Genomic DNA, 27,159 nt, shown 5'->3' with positions numbered 1-27,159 from the left:
CAAAAATCCTTTGTGGTGGCATAATTGGTAAGGCAAAGTTAGTTTGTGGGATAGGCAGGGAAATGTTTTAAACATTTTTAAACAGACCAGGTGGTTGATTATGATGAATCCTTTGTCATAAACAACCACGCAAGCTTAGATGAGTGCTGAATCGTAACAATCATTACTTATCTTTACACCAGCCCTCGGTAGCTGCAAAAGACACAGTTCTAAAGTACAATATCTGGGGATGCTCCAGGTATCATTAGGTCATATCTGCAGTAGGCAGGTTCTAGTTACATGTGTACATCTCTACTGCACTCAACTTATATTTCTGTACCACTTCTCCAGCCATAAAGGGCTGCAAGTCTAAGACTCGCTCAAATAGATACATACACATGCATGGTACAGAAATGTGTATATTTACACCACAGAAATGGATGCACATCAAACTCTAAATGTTGCCCTCTATTAACAGATATATATTGGGACATTTTCCATTTAAGATTATAATATAATTACATTATTGAATGTTTTTACAGGCAACAAACCACTTGGAGGGATTTTATCTAAAACCTATAATGATTTTAAGAATAAGACAACCAACACTTATGTCACTTGTATCATTGAGCCCAAGCTGACACTCAGGTCTGTTCGATCACAAGAATTAAATGTACAAGTGGGTGATGGAAGTAAAACACATTCCTATGTCAACGGACCCCTGGACCCACAGTTACAGTACAGGTAATCTCCCCCAGTAAGGGGATTCCACTTTCTTGCCCAGTGTGGGATCAGGTACCGGTGGATGCAGCACATAAATACTATATACGCCAAGCTTAAGCACCATGTGGCTCACCAGCTGTTGTTAAACTACAACTCCCACCATGCTCTGCCATCTCTGATCTAAACCCACTCATATCGGGACTGGCTGGTACAGGGTATTCGAAAAGTCACTGTGCACTTTTCATAAAGCAGTGAAAACAGTGGAGAATTGAAGCAGTGGAGAAGTTGCCCATGGCAACCAATCAGCATTGAGGTAACATTTCTAATTTCCATATTATAAAATTATACGGAGCAGCTAATTGGTTGCCATCGGCAGCTTCTCCACTGCTTCACTTCTCCACTGTTTTCATTGCTTTATGAAAAGACCCCATATTTTGTTTCAGATTTTGATCCCATTATGGTTTTAACAACTGAAGAACATGTATGGCTAATCGAACACATATTCCGAAAAGGGGATAGATACACAGATGTGGTGCGACAGCGATTTGCTGAAGAATTCCCAGACACACCTGGTCCACATCGCAATGCAGTTCCTAACATTATCGATAAGTTTCACCTAACAAGATCTGTAGTTGATGCCAAACGCTGTGGAAGGCCAGCAAAGCTATCGGAGGAGAAACTGTTGGATATTTCTGGCAGTACGCTGCAGAGTCCATCAAAATCATTATGAAAGTTAGCTCAGCAGCATGATATTGGTTTTGGAACTGCTCATAAGGCCGTGAGAAAGAAGTTAAGGCTCTTCCCATACAAAATAATGGCTGTACAAGAGCTGAAAGCAACTGACCGTGAGAAAAGAATACACTATTGCAGATGGTTTAACCAATTTATCACAGTGAATACAGATAATGTGTTGGATGTGACCTTTTTCGCAGACGAAGTGTGGTTCCATCTCTCGGGTTATGATGATTCACAAAATTCAAGATTGTGGTCATCCAATAAGCCTCATGTTTTGCACGAAACACGATCTCAAGGTTGGTGTGTGGGCTGCGATTTCCAGACGTCGAATTTGTGGGCCCTATTTTCTTTCTGAACACAATAAACAGTGAGCGCTATTGTTGGAACATTCTTTACCCCTTCATCGGTCAGATGACAAGTGATGAAATCAATTACTCATGGTTTCTACAGGATGGGGCTACTGCCCACACATCTTACAGATCTATGCAGTTATTAAAGAATTTTTTGGAGATCGCATTATTTCGAAAGATAGTTGGCCACCACGCTCACCAGATCTAAATCCACCAGACTTTTATCTATGGGGAGCAGAAAAATAGGCGCACCTAACGTAACAAACCTGAAAGGCAGCTTATAGCAAAAAAGAGGGTAACACCAAACCCTACACAATATAGACAAATACACATATAAATTTGCAGACAAGCGACAAACCAGAGATTACATCACAACATCATATTACAAAGGCTATGAACTATAAAATAAAATGAAGAATAGTAAATTCAAAGTCCTATGCTCTTTTAAAAAAGAGCACAACTCCTCTGGATAAGTCCCAATGAATTCGTTCTCCCTCGTAGATCAGACATAAAAAACAGAAAAAGAAAAACAGAACAAAAGTGTAGCCTGTAGATCAATGGGACCATAAAAGGAAATCCCCAAAGTAATCCGTGTATTCAAAAAAGCAATTGGACCACCACGTGTAGACAAGGGTTAAAACCTAACCCCCAATGGATATACACTCACCAGATGGTCCCAGTAAGCAAGCCTATAAAGCAGCCATTAATTCATCATTTGTAGATACAATCTTCTAGGACTGGAATTCCACTCAGTAATCGATGGATCCATAGAAAAAAATGATAAAGCTCCATTGTGTAACAACGTACAAAACAGTTTTATTCACAACATAAAAAGCACAGCGTCAAACAAGCCTTGAAATGTGGAATAGATGTGCCCTTACCGTCCTATGGATGTAACAAAGCGTGTCTGCGGTGGAGATAAAAAGCGAACAGTTCCCGGGTAAACTTCACTCTTACTCCCGACCAAGCTCACACATAGGACACCGGCACAGAAAACAAATCCACACTACAGACGTGCAGCGTCCAACGTCACAATTCTCCCAGCAGCCAACGCATTTCGGCTCACCCAGAGCCTTTGTCAAGGCAACTGATAGAGGTGTTTAGAAACAAAATAAAAAGGATCCAAGCCTGCCTTGATGCTAACGGTGGTCATTTCCAACATTGCTTCTAATTGTCATTCGTATTTTCATTATGTATTATACATTGTATATTGAAACGTGTGTTAATAAATATACATAAGTGCACAGTGACTTTCTGAACACCCTGAAAATAAAATAAAATAAATGCTAATGTGTCAGTGACAGAACAACTGACCTTTGGTCCTGTACGGTGTGTACTGTCGGTTTATTAAAATGTTCCTTTATTAACACTCAAATGTATGAATTTCAGGGTAAGCATAGCAGGATTTACTGCTATTAATTATGACCCATACGTGGATACCATCAATGAAGGACAGTCTACTGCAACATTTACCAGCTACACAGACAATGTTCCCACAACAACCAACACTCCTAATACAAGTACAGTACTTGGCAACACAAGTAATGTTTCCATGACAACAGGAACCTTAGGAGAACAAGCTTCTACACAAACTTCTAATACCGGTATAGTACAAGTATTACATTAAATTCATCACTGTATGAATATAAATTTGTTCCTGCCATTCGTGACATGACAGTTGGAAACAATAGATAATGCTACAAATTATTGGTTTTAGATTGATTACTGCATATACTTAACTGACTGAGTCCATCAAATTAGGCAATATAATTTGTGTGTGTGTGTGGGTTTAAGTTTTTTGTACTATATATAATATCAGCTTATTGTAGGTATCATTTTTTTGTACTATATCATTCTTTAAATCACTTAAAAACATTGACATTTTGTATCAATTTTCCAGATTACTGCTGAAAGTATTCAGTAATATAACTAATCATCAAAATCTAAAAGGTTCACATTTTTCTCTATTTTCCTACTTGGATATATATACCAGATTCTAACGTTAACATTTTGTCCTTAACCCATCTTGTTTTTTGCTATATCATGTTTCATTAGATACATACTGTCTATTATGTTGATTATTGATTTATTATTGATTGATACCAATATATGTTTTCAGGTACTATTGTAGGAGCTGTAATTGGAAGTCTTGTGGGTGTCTCTGCTGTCAGTATTTTGGGATTCTTGTTTTGGAGAAAGAAAAGGTAACACTGGACCCATTTCTTTGTGTATTATATCTGTCAAATTGGAATCTAAACTAACTATATTGATATATTAATCACCTCTTCTAACTATTCTTCATAAAAATAAAACCATGCTCGCAGATATTACTAAGTATGTTACGATCTTAGCTATGACAGTACATTAATACTGATCACAACATAAACAGTACAGTAATATAGATATTGAGATATCAGACGATACATTAAAGTGTAACAGCACTAATAAGATACAATACTGATATTGTAGCAACAAGAAACTCAAACATACTGCACTTGTAGTGTAATCAGATTGAAATATAGACAGAATATAGATCTCTATTTCTCCTAAGTGAGGGTAACAATTTAATTCCCTGATAATACACAAGAGAAGTATTGAATAGATCCAAAAGGACAGAACCTATATGTGATATTAAGACTACCGTAACTGGAATCATATTAACTTGAGAGTACCATTTATCAATAATTGTATATATAGGTAGGTAGACTTACACACTCGTACGAATTTTAAAACACAAACACTCACACTTTTTAAATTATTCACTGTTTTCTTTATTAATATAGATCAGTATATAATTTTTTGAATGGACAATTATTATTATTTATTTATTTATAAGGTGCCTCATATTCTATAGCGCCGGATACAGTAACAAATAGATGAGGTAACAAACATAAGAAGCACAGATGAGTGTGAGTAATGCTATACGAACTCATACAGAATGTAGCATAAGACATGACGGGACATACGAGGGAAACGGACTATAGATAGACATAAGACAATAGGTAGAGAGGATGTCAGCTCTCTAGAATGTAAGCTCTCAATTAATAAAGGTTACATTGCATATATGAGTGCATGTTTTGGGCATTTTGTGGCAAGTGGGAGTCTGCGGGCATGTGGGAGAATTTTGGGGCAAGTGGGAGGTCTGAATGGCCTTTTCAAGGTTGGAGGGGAGCGCATTGTATTTACAGTGTCTGCTTCGCAAAAATTCTTACTGTTTTGTTTTTTTACAGACAACGTAAACAGTATGAAGAAACTTCCACAAGTGGGTATGTATGTATACCTGTCGTTTGTGGGTGCAATAATAACTCAGCAGGGGACATTTCTTTTTTTTTTAACTTTTAAAAATTATAATGTACATTTTGAAATTATAGATGTGCACATATAAGATTTTGTGGAATTGTACGTGTATAATTGATGTATGATAAACAATAACTAAAAAATACATAAAATAATATTTAATATACAAAAACATAGTAAATGTACATCAATATTCAATAAACAGAAATCAATCCTTAGCGATATATATAAAAGTGTCAGTGTGTCATTTTATCAGTGGACTTTGTTGAAAAAAACAACTACAGGTAATTGAAGAAAAGTTGATTTTGTCCATAGCAACCAATCAGATGTTCTCTTTCATTTTCTAAACTGTAATAGAAAAATGACAGAATCTGATTGGAAGTTATGAGTAGCATTCACCTATTCCACACAGTCACCTGTAGAACTGTTTTCAAAATATCCCCCTAACTTATTTAATGTACTCTCAAGTATATCACCAATTCAATATTGTCCTTATTACTATTCTTACTATATTTTTCTAATATACTGATACTTTGTATCAACAGAGGATTATCTACAAAATAATAATTTCATGCATGGCCCATCAAAAATGCTCAGTTATGCATTTTAAGGTGTTTCAATTGGGTCAGAGCACCTTTTTGTTGTCTTCATCTCCCACATGGCCGAGTGTCCCCAGTTTAGAAGTGGGCGGGGATAGAATAACCTGTAGCCAATTAGATTATCAGAATGCTACAGTGCACCACAGCAGCAGTATTTCAGGAGATGAGTGAGATGATCATGTGCCTTGTATGTTATGATGTAAGTGAAGACAGAGCTGTGTGTGTCAGGGGCAGTGTCATGATGTGAGAAGGGCAATAGAGGCAAATGGAAATACACAGACTGAGTGTTATAGAGCATCACTTGGTCCCATAGAAAAATGTGGGGGTCGCCCGTCAATTCTGGTTCACTTTACTCTTGTAAACATGCGCAATGATGCCCCATTTGTGGACAGCAGAGTGGGTGCCACAGAAAGGTTTCCCAGCATTGCCGGCCCTCCCTGACCTATGGGACCCATAGTGGCAGAATATCTACCACTGCCCTACACTCTGTGCTTCACACACTAAAATGCATTTAAAATTGTGCACTCACCTCAATACGTAGAAGTCTAAAATATGACAAGGAGGTTGTTTTTAAACCAATCTAAATAACCATAATATAATAAATAAAGCACAAAAGCGAAATGCGTCAGCCTAAACGCCTTGGAGCGCGTTTCCTTGCTTTGTCAGTGCCTTATTACAGCAATGGCACCTTTAACAAATTAGGCTTAGGGCACGCTGTGCATATACGGTATAGGCAGCATATTTTTTCCTGGGGAATTGTTACGATTTTGATGCCTTATTCAGTATTAGCACAGGCTTACCTAGGGCGCGGAGTCTAACGGCCTTCCGGTCTTCACCAAGAACCACCGCAAGGTAGTGTGGACTTAGCTGCCGAAGAACCGCAGGTCGCGGCCCCCAGATTAGCCTACTGACGTAAGGGAGAAAGTTCTAAGTGATGGCAGGCAAACAAGAAAATAGACAATGCGGTGCAAGTACAGGCACTAACCGTTAATTCCAGGCGTTGTAGGTCTGGAACAGTAACCGGTAGATGCACGGAGGCAATGGGTGCGTGGCAGGGTCCAGAGAATAGTTGGTAACACAGCCGAGTCGGTACACAGAAGGTATCAGGGATGCGGTGCCAGAGGAAGATCCAGAGAATAGTTGGTAACACAGCCGAGTCGGTACACAGAAGGTATCAGGTATGCGGTGCCAGAGGGAGATCCAGAGAATAGTTGGTAACACAGCCGAGTCGGTACACAGAAGGTATTCCAGTTGCGTAGTGCCAGGGATAAGCCAAAGAATAGTCAGGTCACAGCCAGGTAGGTACACAGGAGTAGGAGGAATAGAGGGGTTAACAGGGAGCAGGTTCACAGGAGTCAGGACACAGGAACTGTAGCCAGGAACAGGAAACACATTGCTCTGACACAGGCAGCGTGTCAGAGCAGGGGAGATATAGGAGTTTGAATTCCCCGCCCAGGAGTCACATGATCGGCAGCAGAGAGAACCCGGAAGTGCGGCAGCGCTCACAGAAGAAGCGCTGAAGATATCGGACACCGCAGCGGAACGGGAACAAGGTAAGTTCCTAACAGTACCCCCCCCTTCAGGGGTGGCCTCCGGACAACCTATAAGGCTTTAGAGGGAACTTGGTATGGAATTTCTTCAACAAACTCGGAGCATGAAGGTCTTGTGCAGGAATCCAAGAACGCTCTTCAGGACCGTAACCTTTCCAGTCAACCAGGAACTGCAAGGAACCTCTGGAAATCCGAGAATCTAGAATCTCCTTCACCTCAAATTCCTGATCTGGTGCAGAAATAGCAGCAGGAGGTCTTCTTGAAGAGAAGAATTTGTTAACAACAAGTGGTTTGAGAAGGGAAATATGGAAGACATTGGGAATCCTCAAGGTAGGGGGTAATTTTAATCTAAAGGCCACCGGATTAATGACCTCAATGATCTCGAAGGGACCGATAAATCGGGGAGCGAATTTCCTAGAAGGAACTAACAAGCGAAGATTCTTTGTAGACAACCACACTTTGTCACCAGGAGTAAGTAGTGGAGACGGTCTTCTTCTTTTGTCAAATGCTTCTTTACTGATGGCAGAGGTGTGAAGTAATTTGCGTTTGATAAGATCCCACCTAGACGAGAAGTCCGATAGAAGGGAATCCACTGCAGGAACCCCAGAAGCGGTTAACTCTTTGAAGGGTGGAACTTTAGGATGAAATCCCTGAAGAGCAAAAAAGGGAGAAGTGGAGGTAGCGTCGTGTTAATTATTATTGTGGGCGAATTCTGCCCAAGGTAATAAATCAACCCAATCATCATGTTTAGCTGAAATGAAACATCTGAGGAATTTCTCCAATTCTTGATTCGTCCTTTCAGTGAGACCATTACTTTGCGGATGATATGCAGAAGAGAAATTTAACTTAATTCCACAAAGACGAGAAAAGGCCCTCCAAAATCTTGCCACGAACTGAGTTCCTCGATCAGACACGATAATATCTGGACAGCCATGTAGGCGGAAAATTTCTTTAATGAAGAGTTGAGCCAGAATAGGAGCAGAAGGAAGACCTTTTAATGCCACAAAATGAGCGGCTCAGGAAAGGCGATCAGTGACCACCCACACTACTGAGAACCCTCTGGAGGAGGGTAAATCTGTGATAAAATCCATGGAGAGATGACTCCAAGGTCGATCCGGAATTGACAGAGGCTGCAGCAGACCGTATGGAGCTTGACGAGGAACTTTATTTTGAGCACAAGTGGAACACGCCGTCACAAACTGTCGAACGTCCGAACGGATAGCCGGCCACCAATAACTACGGGAGATGAATTCCAAGGTCTTCTTTATACCGGCATGACCAGAAAAACGGGAGGCATGAGCCCATTTAAGGAGTTTAGTTTGGAGATGTGGAGGAACCAAAGTCTTCCCTTGAGGAATGATCAACCGAGTAGGAGTAGTAGCCAAAATACATTCTGGATCTAGAATAGACCTAACACTCTCTTCTTCGGTATCCATAGAATCAAAGGAATGAGAGAGAGCATCAGCCTTCTTGTTCTTGGACCCTGGTCTGAAGGTAATGATCATATTGAATCGTGAAAAAAATAAAGACCATCTGGCCTGACGGGGATTGAGGCAGGATGCAGTTTGTAAATAAAGCAGGTTCTTGTGATCCGTAAAAATAGTAACAGGAAATCTGGCTCCCTCCAAATGATGTCTCCAAGCCTCCAAGGCCAATTTGATAGCAAGTAGTTCTCTGTCTCCAATGTCGTAGTTTTTTTCGGTGGGTGAGAATTTACGAGAAAAGAATCCACAGGGAGAAAACTTTCCAGTAGAATTCTTCTGAGACAAAATAGCTCCCACTCCAGTGGAGGATGCGTCAACTTCGAGAAAAAAGGGGAAGGAAGAATCTGGCTGTTGAAGAATAGGTGCCGATATGAAGGCTTCTTTAAGATACTTGAAGGCCTCTACCGCCTCTGGTGGCCAGGTCTTAGCGTTGGCAGACTTCTTGGTCAGGGAAGTGATGGGTGCAATAACAGACGAAAACCCTTTGATAAAGTGGCGGTAATAATTAGAGAACCCAATAAAACACTGGATGGCCTTAAGACCAACCGGTTGGGGCCAATCAGAAATTGCCTTTAATTTCTCAGGGTCCATACGTAATCCGGAGCCAGAAACCACGTGACCAAGAAAAGGAAGATGCGTTTTTTCAAAGACACACTTTGCCACATTACAGTACAGATGATGTGACCGAAGGCGTTGAAGAATCAAGGAGACATGATGGCGATGAGTAATAATATCAGGTGAAAAAATAAGAATATCGTCTAGGTAGATGACAACAAATTGATACAGGAAATCCTGAAAAACTTCGTTAATGAAATTTTGAAAAACCGCAGGAGCGTTACAAAGTCCAAATGGCATGGCAAGATACTCAAAATGCCCATCGTGCGTATTGAACGCCGTCTTCCATTCATCCCCTTGTTTAATACGGATAAGGTTGTAGGCCCCTTTCAAATACAGTTTAGAAATAATTGAAGCTCCCTTGATCCTATCAAAGAGTTCAGAGATCAATGGTAAGGGGTACCTATTCTTTTTCGTTATGGCGTTGAGGCCACGGTAATCTATGCAAGGACGCAATCCGCCGTCCTTCTTTTTTACGAAAAAGAAACCTGCTCCTGCTGGTGACGAGGATTTCCGGATAAAACCCCTGTTTAAATTCTCCTTAATATATAGGGACATGGCCTCTGATTCGGGTAGAGATAATGGAAATACCCGTCCTCTAGGTGGTATGTTATCCGGCAACAATTCAATGGAGCAATCCCAAGGTCTATGAGGGGGTAACTTGGAAGCCTCCTTTTCACAAAAGACGTCAGAAAACGAATGATATTGAGGAGGAATACCGGAGGGTGTTGGAAGACAGCCCATAGCGGGTCTATGAATCCTGGGAAGACACCGGGAATGACACTCTGAACCCCATGCAAGAACTTCCGGTTTCTGCCAATCTAAAGTGGGGGAGTGAAGTCTGAGCCAAGGTAAGCCTAAGATCAACGGGTTGATAGCCTTTGGAATCACTAAGAAGGAGATTTCCTCAGTGTGTAGGGCTCCAATGCGTAGAGACATGTTGACAGTTCTGTTCTTAATGGATCCTCCAATGATACGACTGCCATCTATAGCTGTAATGGCAATAGGTGGATCTAAGGGTTGCCTAGGCAATGATAAGCGCTCTACAATGTCAGCTCGTAAAAAGTTCCCCGCTGCACCGGAGTCAATAAGTGCTGGAAGAGACAATTGTTTATCAGTATATTGCAGAAGAACTTGGATAGAAAAACTAGAATCCATAGGAGAGAGAATATTCATACCTAACTTAGTCTCTCCGTCATCAGTTAGGTCCGATCGTTTCCCGGGCGCTTCCCACATTGACTCAGGACATGACTGGGTTCCCCGCAATAAAGGCATAAACGATTCTTGAACCGCCTCTCTCTTTCCTCCTGGGATAAACGTGCTCTTCCCAACTGCATAGGCTCTTCCTCCGGTGTAATAGGACTTTGGAAGCGAGGAGCTAAACGGAAAGTAGATCGACGGGAACTCTCTCTCTCCTGAGTGCGTTCACGGAAACGTATATCAATCTGGTTACAGAGAGAGATCAAAGCATCCAGGGTAGTGGGTAACTCTCGGGCTGCTAGCTCGTCCTTAATACGATCGGACAAGCCTTGCCAAAATGTGGCCACTAAAGCTTCATTGTTCCAATGAAGTTCGGCCACCATAGTGCGAAATTGCAGGGCATACTGGCCCAGAGTAAGGGTACCCTGGCGCAGACGGAGGAGTCCAGAAGCTGCACTGGAGACTCGTCCGGGTTCATCAAAGATGCGTCTGAAGGTTTCCAGGAAAGTGGCACAATTATGGAGAATGGGGTCATCATGTTCCCAGAGAGGAGAAGCCCAGGCAAGCGCTTGACCAGACAATAAGGAAATAATATAAGCGACTTTAGTTTTCTGTGTAGGAAAGTTTCCGGGCAAAAGTTCGAATTGAATAGCACACTGGTTCAAGAAGCCTCGGCATTCCTTGGGATCCCCATTGAACTTGGGTGGGTTCGGTATGCGGAGTTGAGAGGTTGTGGGAGCAGATACAGCTGAACTGCTTGGAGCGGGGGCAGGTTGTGGGACCGGAGCAGGTGGAGGATTAGGAGCTGCCACCTGAGCTGCTTGGAGCGTATCCAACCTGTTAGACAGAGTCTGCAGAATCTGTAATAACTGTTCTTGATTTTTCCCCTGTGCCTCAACCTGAGCCGCTAAGTTATCCAGTAGTACTCTCGCAGTGGGATTCCCTGTCGCTTCCATCAGTTAGATAAGGGGGGTCAGAGCAAACTGTTATGATTTTGATGCCTTATTCAGTATTAGCACAGGCTTACCTAGGGCGCGGAGTCTAACGGCCTTCCGGTCTTCACCAAGAACCACCGCAAGGTAGTGTGGACTTAGCTGCCGAAGAACCGCAGGTCGCGGCCCCCAGATTAGCCTACTGACGTAAGGGAGAAAGTTCTAAGGGATGGCAGGCAAACAAGAAAATAGACAATGTGGTGCAAGTACAGGCACTAACCGTTAATTCCAGGCGTTGTAGGTCTGGAACAGTAACCGGTAGATGCACGGAGGCAATGGGTGCGTGGCAGGGTCCAGAGAATAGTTGGTAACACAGCCGAGTCGGTACACAGAAGGTATCAGGGATGCGGTGCCAGAGGAAGATCCAGAGAGTAGTTGGTAACACAGCCGAGTCGGTACACAGAAGGTATCAGGTATGCGGTGCCAGAGGGAGATCCAGAGAATAGTTGGTAACACAGCCGAGTCGGTACACAGAAGGTAGTCCAGTTGCGTAGTGCCAGGGATAAGCCAAAGAATAGTCAGGTCACAGCCAGGTAGGTACACAGGAGTAGGAGGAATAGAGGGGTTAACAGGGAGCAGGTTCACAGGAGTCAGGACACAGGAACTGTAGCCAGGAACAGGAAACACATTGCTCTGACACAGGCAGCGTGTCAGAGCAGGGGAGATATAGGAGTTTGAATTCCCCGCCCAGGAGTCACATGATCGGCAGCAGAGAGAACCCGGAAGTGCGGCAGCGCTCACAGAAGAAGCGCTGAAGATATCGGACACCGCTGTCAGCTCCCGCTGACAGCGCAGCGGAACGGGAACAAGGTAAGTTCCTAACAGGAATATTAATGGATGAGAACTGATGGTTCTGTGAGAGAATGGAGAAATAGAAACAGGCTGTGTGAATGAATATAAGGTAGTGCTATAACTACATTTACTGTATCCTAGAAGAGGCAAATAGGAGATGTTATGGATTAAATAACTAAAAACTAGTAACTTATATCAGCACAATGAACTGAAATATATACAGTTTATCACCCCTGTGTGGGCATTGAGAGTAATAACATTCAGTAATAGAAGCTGATATAGGAAATGATTGATTATAATCATATGACAATGATAGCCTGAGATAACACACCTCTGGGATACTGAATAATCTATTCCCCCATTAAAAGTTATATTTGCCGTCTTTCAAACATATTAAGATGGTGATTTGAATTCAAGTTGTGAAAATTATGTAAATGCAGTGTGCTCAACCACAAAGATAATATCCAACTTATATAGCATAAGAGAATCATACAATTAAAGAATGGTGATAGTTGGGTATTGATACTAAGTAATAAGGCACTAGACTTTGGTTTTAATAGATTAATTTATACAGCACACAGCACTTTCACAATATACCTTCACATGTAAGATTTATATTTCGCTACTATCAGTACGTGAGATGAGAATATTTTAATGTATTGTAGTGCCGAAATCAGAATCCTTTCTTCATCTTTGTATGTTCTGTAACTATATTTTAAACCAGCCACTTACATTATACCCTGTTAAACAAGGTTATAATTAAAGGTTTCTTTTAAAACTTTCAGGAGACCTGCTGCTGTGAAGAGTGAAAACTTTGAGGAAATGTTTAACAAACTGAAAGCAAATAACAACAAAAACTTAATTGAGGAGTATGAGGTATGTGTTTCACCCAAGAGTAACTGACTCGAGGGATACAGCTCAGGATAAACTTTATTTCTCTTTACATTTTATTAAGATTTTATAAACATTGTATTATAACAAATTCCTGTAACGTTGTTTATATTATTAGTCTCTAAACAAACATGAATTGGTCTAATCTTTAGTGAATATAGATTCTTTATTTAGGAAGCCATATCCTGTGACAGTAATAACATATTATTTTCTGATTTAGAGTCTGCGGGATGTAGGTACTTTACAGCCCAGTTCTGTAGCCCTACGTCCAGCCAATACAGCAAAGAACCAAAAAGATGGCGTCTTTCCATGTAAGTGACTAATACATAAAATATACACCTATTTATTCAGACACAAGGGAGAGCTGCAGAAAGTTAACTTCTGTCACCTTATCATAATGTTGGGACTTTTGTATTGGCAATTATTTCATTAAATGAAATGTAAAGGTATCACACACATGTCTTTCTATGAAGCAGCTATTAGTGACATTAATTACGTGAAAGTGTCAGGAGCCAGTCAGAATTGTGTCGTAAACGTATTTTTGAGGGGGGGGGGGGGAAGTACATTTTCGTTGCACACCAGACTCCTTGAGCCTGGTTCATCTTTGGACGTAAGTCCTGTTGCATGCCATATGTTGCGTGAAATTGTTCTGCGCATGCTCAGAAATGGACTTTACACCAGTGAACGCAAGTGCATGTAATTCAAGTCCAAATGCTAAAGACACTGCTGACAGCCTGCGATTTGATGGGTGGAACGGGGGAGGGAAGGGTCGGACAAATGTAGACAATGTACAGTAAGGGCTTGCCAATGTCGAGTGCACGCACTTTTGTCTGATTCAAGCTCTGGGCATCTCTGATGGGACAAATGCCATTTTTGAAGTCAGGAAGTATTTTTTTTTCCTCTGAGGCTAAATTAGCAGATGTAACCTTGTTTGTTTTGCCTCCCGGGGATCAACACAGCTAAAGTTTCTGAAAGGCTGAACTTGGTGAACCCTGTGTCTGTTTCCAACCTTACCTATTATGTAACAATGTAACTTTTTAAATTAGTGTTGCTTTGATAAAATTGCAAATTTTACTTTCAATTTTGTCACCCATTACATTTTTCATAATATAAAATGTATATTTGTGTGCATATAATACAGAAAGCAAAATGTACTATTATATTGTTGTTGTTGTTATTATTATTACACTATTGTTAGATGTTATATAATTATATTATGTAACATTATTATTAATGAATTACTGTTATGCTATATGTTTATTTATCTGCTATGAAATATCTAATTTTAACTTATATTGTAGACGATAAATCTCGTGTCAAACTGTCAACCTTTAAAAATTCTACTGTTGGGTATATTAATGCCAGCTATATTCCAGTAAGTAATATACATAATTCTAGTTATTTAGGATGGGTGTTGAAGCTGGTGATGACGATTGAGGATGGACTATAATGATCGGGACTGATGTGAAATACAAATATTCTCCGTACAGCGCTGCAGAACTGGTGGCGCTATATTAATAAATGATGATAGATACCAATAGTGTGATATATCAGCATGGTTGATCAATATGCTGTAGGAGTATGGGTAATAATGAATGATATATGACGTCTGAGGATGGATTATAATGAATTAGGATGGATGCAAATAATAATAAATAATAGCATGATTGATAAATACACGCAAGTCTGAATAATTAGCGATATATGATATCTGAGTTTGGATAACGATGATGAGTAAGGATGGATAATACTGAATGACGGTAACTTTAAATAACAGTATGGATGATGAATATACTGTAGGAGTAAGGATAATAGTGAATATATGAATGAGAATGTATGATAAGGATGGATTGTAATTAGGGGTTCTTGGGTTGACACAAATTCCCCACACCGATGGCCAAAATCTGATTGCTGGTTAGGGTCTACACCAGCATATAGGGACCTTCCCCACACTTCGGTCTTTAGTAAGATCCCCTCCTACCGCCATTGTTCAACCTGGTGTATTTCTCCATTATAGGAGCAGTACAACCACTTCCTGGTTCATCCTCACCACTAACCACACGTCCATGGAAGGATATCAGGGCTTCCCTAAACAGCCTGATGAAACACTAAGCGGATGCTCTGCTCTTATCGTGGAGAAGCAAAAGTGCCAGGAAACAGTGTTGAATGTCCTTCAATAATGAGGGAATACACTGATCAATAGAGTTATCTACCAATCACCAAACTTAGTAATACAAAGGTGTCAATTGAATTGGAGACAGGGACAGTAATTAGAATAAATGTTTTAATAATAATTATAAACATATTGGAGAGCAGGATGGGCAGATGGAAATCCATCTACTCTATGATCCTGTCACCTGGCAGCCTCCCCTGTCTACACTGACCACCTGTCCCCTCCCCTGTGATCCTGTCCCCTGGCACCCTCCTCCCTTTCCTGGTGCCCTGTCCCACAGCATCCTGTCCCCTTACATCCCCCCCCCCTCTCTACACTGACCACCTGTCCCCTCCCCTGTAATCCTGTCCCTTGGCACCCTCCTCTCTTTCCTGGTGCCCTGTCCCACAGCATCCTGTCCCCTTACATCCCCCCCCCCCTCTCTACACTGACCACCTGTCCCCTCCCCTGTAATCCTGTCCCTTGGCACCCTCCTCTCTTTCCTGGTGCCCTGTCCCACAGCATCCTGTCCCCTTACATCCCCCCCCCCCTCTCTACACTGACCACCTGTCCCCTCCCCTGTAATCCTGTCCCTTGGCACCCTCCTCTCTTTCCTGGTGCCCTGTCCCACAGCATCCTGTCCCCTTACATCCCCCCCCCCTCTCTACACTGACCACCTGTCCCCTCCCCTGTAATCCTGTCCCTTGGCACCCTCCTCTCTTTCCTGGTGCCCTGTCCCACAGCATCCTGTCCCCTTACATCCCCCCCCCTCTCTACACTGACCACCTGTCCCCTCCCCTGTAATCCTGTCCCTTGGCACCCTCCTCTCTTTCCTGGTGCCCTGTCCCACAGCATCCTGTCCCCTTACATCCCCCCCCCCCTCTCTACACTGACCACCTGTCCCCTCCCCTGTAATCCTGTCCCTTGGCACCCTCCTCTCTTTCCTGGTGCCCTGTCCCACAGCATCCTGTCCCCTTACATCCCCCCCCCCCTCTCTACACTGATCCCCTGTCCCCTCCACTGTGATCTTGTCACCTGATAGCCTCCCCTCCTCCTTGTTTACAATACAGGATAAACACCAAAATCAATAGTGTTTTTTTGTTTTTATGGTGTATTTATTCATTAACACTGCAAAACAGATATTTTGCAGGTGAAAAATTCAAAAACAAAACTGGAATAATAAACAACAAATTACTGGAAACTGGAAACCGTAATCACAGATGAATGAGGGTGGACGCTGATAACGATAAATAACAGCACATATGAAGAACATTATGTAGGAGTATGAATTATAATTAAAAGTATATAATGGAAGATGAATGATGATTGGGGATGGATTGTGATGAATGAAGACAAGGATGGTAATAATAAAAGTGTAACCGTATATAGTTAAAAAAGTTAAAACACAATTCAAGACTTTGCATATATTCCCATGATTGGAGATAGTTTTTAACATAATATAATTTTACTACATTTAATGTTTTGTTTTAATGTTTCAGGGATATAGAACTGAGAAGGAATTTATTGCTGCTCAGAATCCTTTGCTGGAAACAGTGAGCGTTTTCTGGTGCATGATTTGGGAGAACCAGATAAACACTATTGTGATGCTGTCCAAATGTCTAGAAAATGACAAGGTACATTAGTGCGTTCTGATATTTTATATCTGTGCTGGCAAGTTAAAATCGTGTTTTATATGATTTTATCTGTGAATTGAGTACTGACTGTCATACAATATGTATGTAAACAGGATTAGGTTATTTAGAAGGAGAAGAATGGGAGAGAAAAAAATGTCCTATTGAAATGACGGACTGCTAATGAGGCTGTGATTGGCTGAACGATGTAATTACTCCTGATTGGGAGTTAAATAATTTTGCATCTCGTGGGGTCCCTCTTTTCAATATGTTTTTTTCCCCTCTCCCATATAGATTGCCTTACACACATGAATTAAGTCGGAACAATATAGGATGAAGATGTCAGGAAAGTATTTAATATGGGAGCAGATTTTTTTTTTAAATGTTGGCCAAAAAAATCTATTTATGGGGGCATTATTATTTATTTTTCTAGGATCCAGGGCCAAATTATTGAATTATATAGGATTTGGTGCGATATTATTGAATTATATAGGATTGGGGCCATATTATTTAGTTATATAGCATTGGGTGCCGTATTCTTTGTTTAACTATGATCTGTTGCTATTGATGTCTTTCCCTCAGACCTCACCTTACTCACTGTTGGTCGTAAAACATCATGAAGTTGAGCAGTCTGTGCCATAGTAGCTCCTATCAAACATGCCTCAAATTCACCCTTCTGTCACAATCCTCTAGCCACGGTAGACCATATATTGAGCAACTCGGTGACCCTGCATTTGTATACATGAACATATGTAGAATTGGATGTTTAATTGACTTAACTCACAGGCCACACCTGGAAACAACTGCTTTTGTTCCTATATTTGCCTGTAACATTTTGACCCTGATAGAGAGAGTATAGGGAGATAATCTACTTTTAAGGGTAGTGGCACTCTAAAACGTTATGCAAAGCTTTAACAAAAACATTGATGTAGTAGTTACAGTAGTAGCATACTAGCACTTTCTACACCCAGCACATTGCAGGAAGTATAAACATTGGATTCCTGTTGATATGGCACTGATATGCTCCATGAATACTGGAACTGTTTACAGAGCTAATCCATAGTAGTATGATGGGATCCTGTTGCTAATGTATGCTGGGTGCACAAAGTGCCAGTATGACACTACCTTAAGTTTTACATATTATGTGTTAAAGTTCTGCATAACAGTTTAGATTAAATTATTCTGTTAGCTGACAAGAATAAATCATGTTACTTCTAAACAAATTGTATAATTTTAGGTACAGAGTGAGGAATATTGGCCCTCAAGTGAAGACAAGACATTTGGTGACATAAAAGTAACTTTAATATCAGAAAACACCCTCCATGATTGGACTGTCAGAGACTTTAAAGTGACAAATGTGAGTATAAGACATATTCATTTATTAGTAGCAGCTAATAGTGAACTTTTATCACAAGCCAGTATGGGATTACATAATGTATTGACAAATATGGTCATTTAAATGGGATTTCTACTTGTTATCAATATCTTACTGTCACCTCTCTTCCTCTTAAGCAGCTGTTCAACAGAGTTACCTCTACTGCACTGGGGTCACCAGCATTTGGGAGCTGTAACACTTCCCAAATAACATTGTCTGTGGATGGGTGCCCAGGTTCCTGTACACCTGACCATGCTGTTCAGATGCCCTAAAGGGCAGGGTAGGGGCTAAGGAGACCCAACTTGTGTTTAAATGAAATATCATAATATTAAGGCAATGGAAGATTTTTTTAAAGAGTTTATTTTGCATTTATAACAACAACAAAAGTGAAAAGTGACAAAAAAATACAATTCATAAGTAAAATAAACACTCATGAGCCAACTGCGCATCATACGGCGCTTGGCACGGGGTGGGGGACCTGTTTGTTCCATACTTAAGACACAAATAACTAGCAGTGCAACTTGCTCAATAGACGTCCACGTATGGTGGTCCTCAAAGACCTCTAAAATTTGGTCGAAGGTTGAGCCCCTTTCTTCCCTTCTATGGCTCCCACGGCTTGTAGCCCTAGGTCACTATCAGAACACCCACTAGTTTTATTTTCATCATGAATTTTGGACCATGCCAGTAGAACCTTCTTATTGGTCCGACTTTGTCCCCTATTCTCCCAATGTTTGACAAATATCAATATAAACCAGGACAATCCTCCCAGTCCTTCGGCCCATGGTTTGTGGGTGGCATTAAATACCCGAACGATCTTGTTAGATGCCAAATGTTTCTAGCTTTTCCAGAAATAGGAAAACAAATGAAAGGCTTAGTTTCAACATTATAGCCAACTAGTCAAACCAGAGAACTCACTAAAAGAATCACTAAGATAGTTTGGGAAACCAACTTGGGGAAGTTATAGATGAACAGGATTTGTCAGAAATCAGAGAACATAGAGCCATCTCTTTTGTAAAAGTGGCCAACATTTGTGCAACGTATTTGTTACACCATTCCACACATGTTGGTATTTTCTTCTCAAAATATTTCTTTCTTTTGATATGTATATAATGTTTATTATTATGTTAATAATTTGTTATGTGTTTTTGCTGACCAATGAATAAAGTTGTTTTTTTTAAAAGAAGACACATGCACTCCCAACACACCATTACATTAGTATCTCATACCTGACACTTGTAGCTTCATTGTAAGATACATACAACATTAATTTTAGCATATAGATGCTTCAAGAGGAAATATGTGGTGATCATCATCATCAATTCCGCAAGATGCAACATTTTAGTTTTTGAAGCTAACATATTTCAAGCTTCATGTAACTCATATTGTTGAGCTTAATTTGAGTCTGCAAGCCCTGATGTACTGCACTGGTCTATTAATATCTCTGATCTCGCTAAGCACAAAGGTCTGCAACTGCAAGATATTCTAAATATACATTTTGGAATGGCCATCCATAGCAAGGAATGCCACTGTAAATGTACCCTCGTTACCCTTTATCTTATTATAATAATCACACTCTGCAAAAGAAACAAAACCTTATTTTCTGCACTGCTACACAAAAAATGAGGCGCACTGGTACATCTATTCCATACTCTGCTAGGAAAACCTTGGCTCTGCCCAAATGAACCTTTTCATGTGCAAATTGCTGCTCTTCTGCAAATGCATCTTGCCTCACAAACCTATGCACTCCGTTAGAAATCTAGGTGCATTAATCGCTGCATACAGTTTTTTTTGTACTTGCAGTGCATGGCAGCCTTTTTCTGCTTTGCAAATTACCTCATATGTTGACCAGTCAGGACTGGCAGTTGTTATTGTCTACAAAACTTCTGAAAAACAATGAGCCCCCTAAGTCTCTTGTTGTGTTTCAAAAAACAAGAGGGGGTTAGGAAACCCCAGCAGATGTAGCATGGGTAGTAGCAGCTGACAGCTGGGGAGTCTTGGCAGAACTATCCAGCTATAACAGTGCTGGTAAGTGTGTCCAGGACCCACACATGTGAGGAGGCAAGAGAGCTGCCACACGCCGCAGGGCCAGTACCATTTTGGGCCAGCAGGAACAGACTAGACCCTCCATCAGAGACACTTGCCTACTATTCGCCTTTTGAACACTGGATCCTTACAATGATCACTCCCCTTTGTTCCAGGAAGACTGAGGGAAGCATCTGGAAGTATGTAGGGTTATCCTCCCCAAGTGGAATCAGGATCAGCAATCGGCTCAACATGCAAACAGTGACTTCCAAGGAAAAATGCCCACCATCAATAATTAACTTAGCAACAATGGATTCAAATGAATTGCAGTGTTTTCCTAATCTGGGGGTCTCTGCTTGATTTGTTTGTTCTATGGAGCAGCCTTTAATGGTGGCCAGACACAAGGCCTGATTATTCAATAGACTGACTAGGGTGCAGCCTAGGACTTTTGGGGAACCACACCATTTTTAGGGCTGCAAAGATGTGACAGTGAGAGGTATAACCTTAAATTAATTTTAAATATGAGAGAATAGTTGTTCTCCAAGGTAAAAATAAAAGATAAAATAACAATGTAGTAAAATTTTAATCTTTGCATATTCCCATGGTAAAAGCTGAAGACAATGAGTCATCCTTGGTTGGGCACTTGAGGATAAGTGAGTATTAGAGACAAGGATGGCGACAGGCGCATACGTGACAGCCCCCTTCACATCTTCACCCTCAGTAGTGGCGATTCATGCTTCTGTTCTGCTATAAATGTTTATGATAATGACCCTTTTAAAAAGCCAAATAGAGCTGAGTTTTAAATAAATGAAAGAATAAATGGCAGAATAAATATTGGTGTGGTGAATGAAGCAAGATTAGTAAATTCAGTTCAGTATTTACCTACCATGTAGTGGCCTGGTGTGGAAGGCGAGGGGGAGATATGAGTGTATTTAGTCTAGGGCGGCCTGAATTGTTAAAATACTAGATAGAAATACGTTAACAATCACGCCAGATGGTTCATCTTCGTCCCCAGAACTGAGGTTTGCCAATGCCTGTACACACATGTACATCGCAGAATCAGCCATTGTATTTTCCTGCATTCTCAATAAAATTCTCATAAATTCCAACAGAATTTTGAGCAAATGGGCTGTTCACTTCGATGATAGCTTCATATCTGGCATCTGAAAGTCTTACTATGGAGTTGTTTAAACCTGACTACATGTCCTCGTAATTCACCTAAGTTTAAAGCAAGTAATTTTTCTCGGTAGAGTCAGTAGTAGCTTATTAGGTGTACTGCATGTTTATAATTCATGTAGCATATCTAAAATCTTTTCTTTGTGCATTCAGTAAATATTGCACTATATGTAATGCTTACACCTAATGCGACTTGTTTCCCTGACTCAGGTTAAGAACAGCGAAACTCGCCAAGTACGACAATTCCATTTTATGTCATGGACTGAGAACGGTGACCTCAATGAACGAGATATCCTTTTACAGTTTATAAATCTGGTCCTAAAGCATAGAAAAGAATATTCTCCTAATTGCCCTACTCTGGTGCACTGCAGGTATAACTTACATTGAGAATCTTCATTGTCTGTTCCAATAATAAAATAGGACTTTATATCTGCACTCAAGACTAAGGGGGAAATGTATCTAACTGTGATTTATTTATTTTTAACCGCCCCACATTACCCGCAATTTTAATTTCCACACTGCCGAATGTACTATCTAGCGGTTACCGACAATGTGTAGTGAGTTTAAAATTCCTAACCCACCGGCATTTTAGTCAAAATTGACAGAAAAATTGGACGAAATACAGCCATTTTTTTAAGATCTGCTTCTGACAGGATAGAAAGCTCAAACAACATGCTTTTTGATCTATCTTGCCATTCATAACATAAGAGGAGGCACCATTAGCTTATGAATAATTGGGCAAGTATGGTATAGATATACAGGGGAAAACATTATTTATAATTAAGTTATAGAAGCAAAATTAATTTATACTTAAATTAGGTTACAATATTATTTTATAATTAAATTAAAGGAGCAACATTATTTTATAATTAAATTAAGAAACAATATTATTTGACTGCTATTGGGAACTCAAAGTATGATGGAATAATAATTATTTCATAATGGGGGCACAATTTATACTGCACACTTTTGGTACTAAACTTGTACCAATGTGCAAGCTGACACTTGTAGTGCCACAGGTGTGCTGTATTAATTGCAGAGAGCAAAGCAGATTGACACAAACCACCTGGGCTTCCTCCTGTGATCACTCTAATAGGATCTGGGTGACTAACAGAATGAGTTAAGTAGGGGTAGGAGAGGAAGGATATTTCCTCTTGTTTGCCTTCCCCTACTCCACTCACATAGTCATTTAAAAATACAGTGACTGCTGGAGAAATTGTATGTGATCCCACTACTCTACTTCCTGCAATCAGTTATTTCATAAAACGTTGACCAATGATATTGGGGAGGGAGAGGATGCAGATTGTGGGCCAGGAGGAGAGATGAATATCTTTTCTCTGATGCCCCTAGGATTGTGCTGCCTAGCATGAGGTTCTCATCTTAATGCATGGGAAAACAGCTCTAGATGAAGATAATGATGGCAGAGTGTCAGGCAGCTGGCTAGTGCTAAAAATATCACGTTCTAACATGGTCTTTGTAGGACCAACTAGACACAAAAGTAGCTCCCAAAAATATGCTTTGCCCCTTTCACCTTGTCCTTGCAACTAATTGAGCCATATAATAGATTTTATTTGTCCCAGGCTGTACAGGAAATGAACAGCCCTGGCCCCATCATCTTTAAGGGTTAGTCTCTGGGCATATTAATCAGGTGACCTGAAAAACCAGTGTGTCTGGTGACTTGCCAGGTATTGCATGTAATCATCGATAATACATATGTAACTAAACGCTAAAATGATATATATGTATTTTATATGTAAGATAAGCCACTGTAGGCCAATTTCACACACCACTTTGAATTAAAGATTTACTACAAAACAGTTACTGCAGTACATTAAATTATTTTAAATATTTCACATTATTGTAGTTGAGAATATATATTAATAATAGTTTGTATCAATGCAGTTAAGATTTAAGATATATTAGGAACAAAATACTATGTGTATGTCTATATTGCCATGCGTGACTGCTGTAATACTGTATATATTACATTTATTTAGGGCTGGGGCTGGGAGATCTGGAATATTCATCGCACTTGATCGCATTATTAACCAGTTAGAAGACACTAATAGTGTGGATCTGTATGAAACAGTCCATAATTTGCACTTGCATCGCTCCTCAATGGTGCAAACAGAGGTAATTTTAAAATTTTCTATTGTGATTTATCAGACAAACAAATCATTAAAATACATTTTCAGCGGTTATATATCTGCAGATGTTTTCTATATTATAATATACCAAACAGCACAAGGAAAAGGGATTGAAATCTTTGATAGAGAAATTGGTGATGAACAGCTAGATGGGAGCTGACAGATTCCGGAAAGCTGGGAAGTACTGGTCACTTAGCATAACAATAAAATTATTCAATAATTAAAGTAATGTGAAATTCAGCTAGATTACTCTTATGTCAATTGATCTGCAGTGAGAAATGGAATTATATTTTAAAACTTTATTTGAGAGGCATCTATCTAGCATGTTTCACCGGTTTATAGTTATTTTATACAGATGTCATTCCTACAATCTGAGCTTTTGCTACTGAAACTAGCATAAAGATCCCCTCAGAGTAGGTGGTGCTGTGATGTGTTTACTGGGATCAAAGACAAGTATATTAGACCATATGTTTTATACTGGTGCCCATATATAAGAAAGTGTGATATGTAAAAAGGTCAATGGGAAAAATGTCTTCTGTAGCACACAGTCAGTAAGCACTAAGGGACAGGTTGTAAACTGAGCTCCTGTGACTTGTATGGTAATAGCAGACATTTATTTCTGAGTTACTTCTAGTATGAAATTCTGCAGGTAATAAATGTATATATTTCCTCACTAACTCTATATTTCACTCTAGGCTCAGTATATGTTCCTGCACCAATGCACTCTAGATATCATCAGGGGAGAAAATGAAGCAAGGAATCAGCATAATTACCAGACAGTCAGAGAAGAAGTGCTTTATGAAGAAATACCCAACGCATTTCACTCCAAGTCACCAAAACAGAAAGATGAAGGTGTCTATAGTCTGAGTCTAAATTAGAGATATCTTTAACTAATGTATATTATTGAGAAAGTAAAAAGAGTGGAAGGGACAGGTGGACAAGTGGCGTAGACATGGGGCAGAGGATGACAGGGACTCATACACCTTTAGATAAAACCCTATTCATCACATAAATAAATCATAAGTCAGCATTATTCTGTGTAATGTACTAAAGTCTCATTTTATTCGCCATAAAAGTATTAAATAATACTTTTGACCTGGCATATTATTTTCATAACAGAAAGTTTAAATATAATAAGTTTCTGTTGGTTAGCCATTAGATTAAGCAATTGAATATACAGGCAAGAAATAAAATAATTGCTGTATAAGAAAGCATGTCCATCATTTATATACATGACAAGGTGTGTACTGTATTTATATGTTCTTTTATACTGTATGTATTACATAATGTATGCAACCTGACCTGATCAGATGTGACTACAACTTCTGATCTGCAACTAATTGTCAAGTACCAGCATAACGGCTTCATGAGAGCTCCCTGTATCCTATTATGTTATGATCGACCCTGACACCCGAGATCGGGCAACAAGTGGAGCAATCTGATCCTTGTAAAGAACTCATCCCAATAAAGGGTTACAGCGTTGTATTTACCTTAAGCATATCAAACTAGTGTGTTACATATTACAAGCCACCACCACTAATAACGTGTATATATTACTTTTATATGTCAATTGGACAGTTGAAAAAGCCTAATCTCTTTTATCCCAGATGTTCCACTAAGATTGACTCATTGTCTCCATGATCACGCTGTTTGTATAGTTCACCTCTTCTATGTGCTCAAAAATCTTATGTTTTCTTGCTCTGAAGTTGAAATATCGTCATCCACTGTTCAAAAGCAAAGTCACTATCAGATGGCTGTGCCCAGTGTGGATAAGGTTATTGGTTTTGTATACAAGAAAGAGATAATTTGAGGCACACTTGATGATGTTAAATTGGACAAAGAACGTGCCTGGTAGTTTTACAGTAACACAGGTGTTGATATTATACCAAGAAAGTTTTGAGCAGTTTCTGCAAGATGAAGGTCAGTCCTGAGAAAAGATAGATACGGAGCACTGACACCTTGTGGGGTGTCTCCATTTTGTGCACTAGCAATCACACTTTCTAACAAACGAATTCATTAGAAGATGACACCTACTTGTGTAAGAAATTTTATGTATAAATTTTACAGTTTCATTAACTGATCATAATCAGGTGCATATCACTGGACACATGTAATGTGTTATTATTTTGTACTCACTGGTTGTATGTAAATGTTGATGGTTATAAAAAGAGGCTACGTGCACACACTGATTGAACGTCACCTTGGATAGTTAGTGAATGCTCTGCCAGGACGAATCTCGTCATAGATCCCTCGCCCGATTTATCAGCTGGACTGATTGCTGATTGGGGTTCCCCTGGATACAGAGGTAACATAGATGTCGGTGACCGAAGTTGAGAAACCAGAATATGTTAATTACTAAATTCAGCAGTGTTGGCTCATATTATATGGATATTTGTTTTACTTACATAGACTTACTCTTTAATTATATTTTATATTATATCTATATCTGTATTGCTTACATAGACTTACTCTTTAAATATATTTTATATTATATTATACATATATCTTGCAAATTAAATAAATATTCTCTCAATCACTTGATTGCTGTTAATGTTTTCTTACATTTTCGGATATTTTACTGCATTGCTATTAAATACATTATCACATCTTGATATGTTTTGTTGTTCTTGTGAACAATAAATTACTTAATTGTTAAAGTACAACAGTCTTCTCAAGAACTTGGGAGTTTTTACCACTCGTATTGCCACAACAGGCTAACAGGTAAAGATGAGCAAAGCAATTCAGCAAAGTCCATATCTTCATTACCATCATTTGTGAATTTGGGTCAAAGAAAAGAAACAATTGGAATGATTTTCTGTGTGTTTGGAGATGCACCATGTGAGACCAAATGAGATAGTGATACTGGTATGTAGCACTAGTCGGGTGCCTATCACTCTCCTATCCTCAACAGTTACTTTCACTCTAACCTGTTTTTGTAGCTGCACTTGTTTGGGTGCATGCACAATGATCGACATCACTAAATGAGTGAAGAGTGCTGTAGTTCCATACTTACTTTGGAACAAATTTACATTAAAGTCACTGCAACATAATGTATGTCGCCACAACATCTAGGTGGCCCTCGTAAGAAGTGTCAGTTGAGTGATGCGCACCCAGAGAAATCAAAACATAAGTGGCTTCAGGAGGCACATTACATTTGCCAGAAAGGTTTATACTCTGTTCATGACCATCACCAGAAGAAGAATCTCAGTTCTTCTCTGCTCCTGTACTTACCTGCAGGTCATGGTGGTGGCATATATACTAGCTGGGTCCATTGTTCCAGAGAAAGTAGCAGATACATAAAAACTTCCAGAGCGATTGGTGCAGTCAAGGTGAGACTTGGCAGTAATTCGCTGATGCATGTGAGGACTCCAGTTCTGTAGGTAATTGAGGGGTTGCTTGTTAGTTCTGGATATCTGGACAGCAAAATGATTTCTCTGAGCAGAATCCTG

At 40.0% G+C, this 27,159-nt stretch overlaps 1 protein-coding gene across 1 annotated transcript in view; it reads left to right on the top strand.

Annotated features, from left to right (window-relative positions):
• LOC142104168 (receptor-type tyrosine-protein phosphatase eta-like) overlaps positions 1-26,248 on the top strand; it is a 34,972-nt gene extending 8,724 nt beyond the window's left edge. The window contains exons 4-16 of the mRNA XM_075188684.1: positions 522-723; positions 3,177-3,391; positions 3,907-3,991; positions 5,018-5,053; positions 13,102-13,192; positions 13,428-13,518; positions 14,509-14,582; positions 16,859-16,993; positions 18,228-18,347; positions 21,774-21,934; positions 23,561-23,696; positions 24,406-25,189; positions 25,238-26,248. Coding sequence (XP_075044785.1) covers positions 522-723; positions 3,177-3,391; positions 3,907-3,991; positions 5,018-5,053; positions 13,102-13,192; positions 13,428-13,518; positions 14,509-14,582; positions 16,859-16,993; positions 18,228-18,347; positions 21,774-21,934; positions 23,561-23,696; positions 24,406-24,588 — 1,529 coding nt within the window. The 3' untranslated portion in view covers positions 24,589-25,189; positions 25,238-26,248. The remainder of the gene's footprint in view (positions 1-521; positions 724-3,176; positions 3,392-3,906; positions 3,992-5,017; positions 5,054-13,101; positions 13,193-13,427; positions 13,519-14,508; positions 14,583-16,858; positions 16,994-18,227; positions 18,348-21,773; positions 21,935-23,560; positions 23,697-24,405; positions 25,190-25,237) is intronic.
• Positions 26,249-27,159: the final 911 nt, after the last annotated feature.

This window comes from Mixophyes fleayi, chromosome 10, assembly GCF_038048845.1.
Source record: "Mixophyes fleayi isolate aMixFle1 chromosome 10, aMixFle1.hap1, whole genome shotgun sequence".
NCBI lineage: Eukaryota > Metazoa > Chordata > Amphibia > Anura > Limnodynastidae > Mixophyes > Mixophyes fleayi.
The sequence above is the reverse complement of the archived record's forward strand: the minus strand, read 5'-3'. Positions and strand labels throughout refer to the sequence as shown.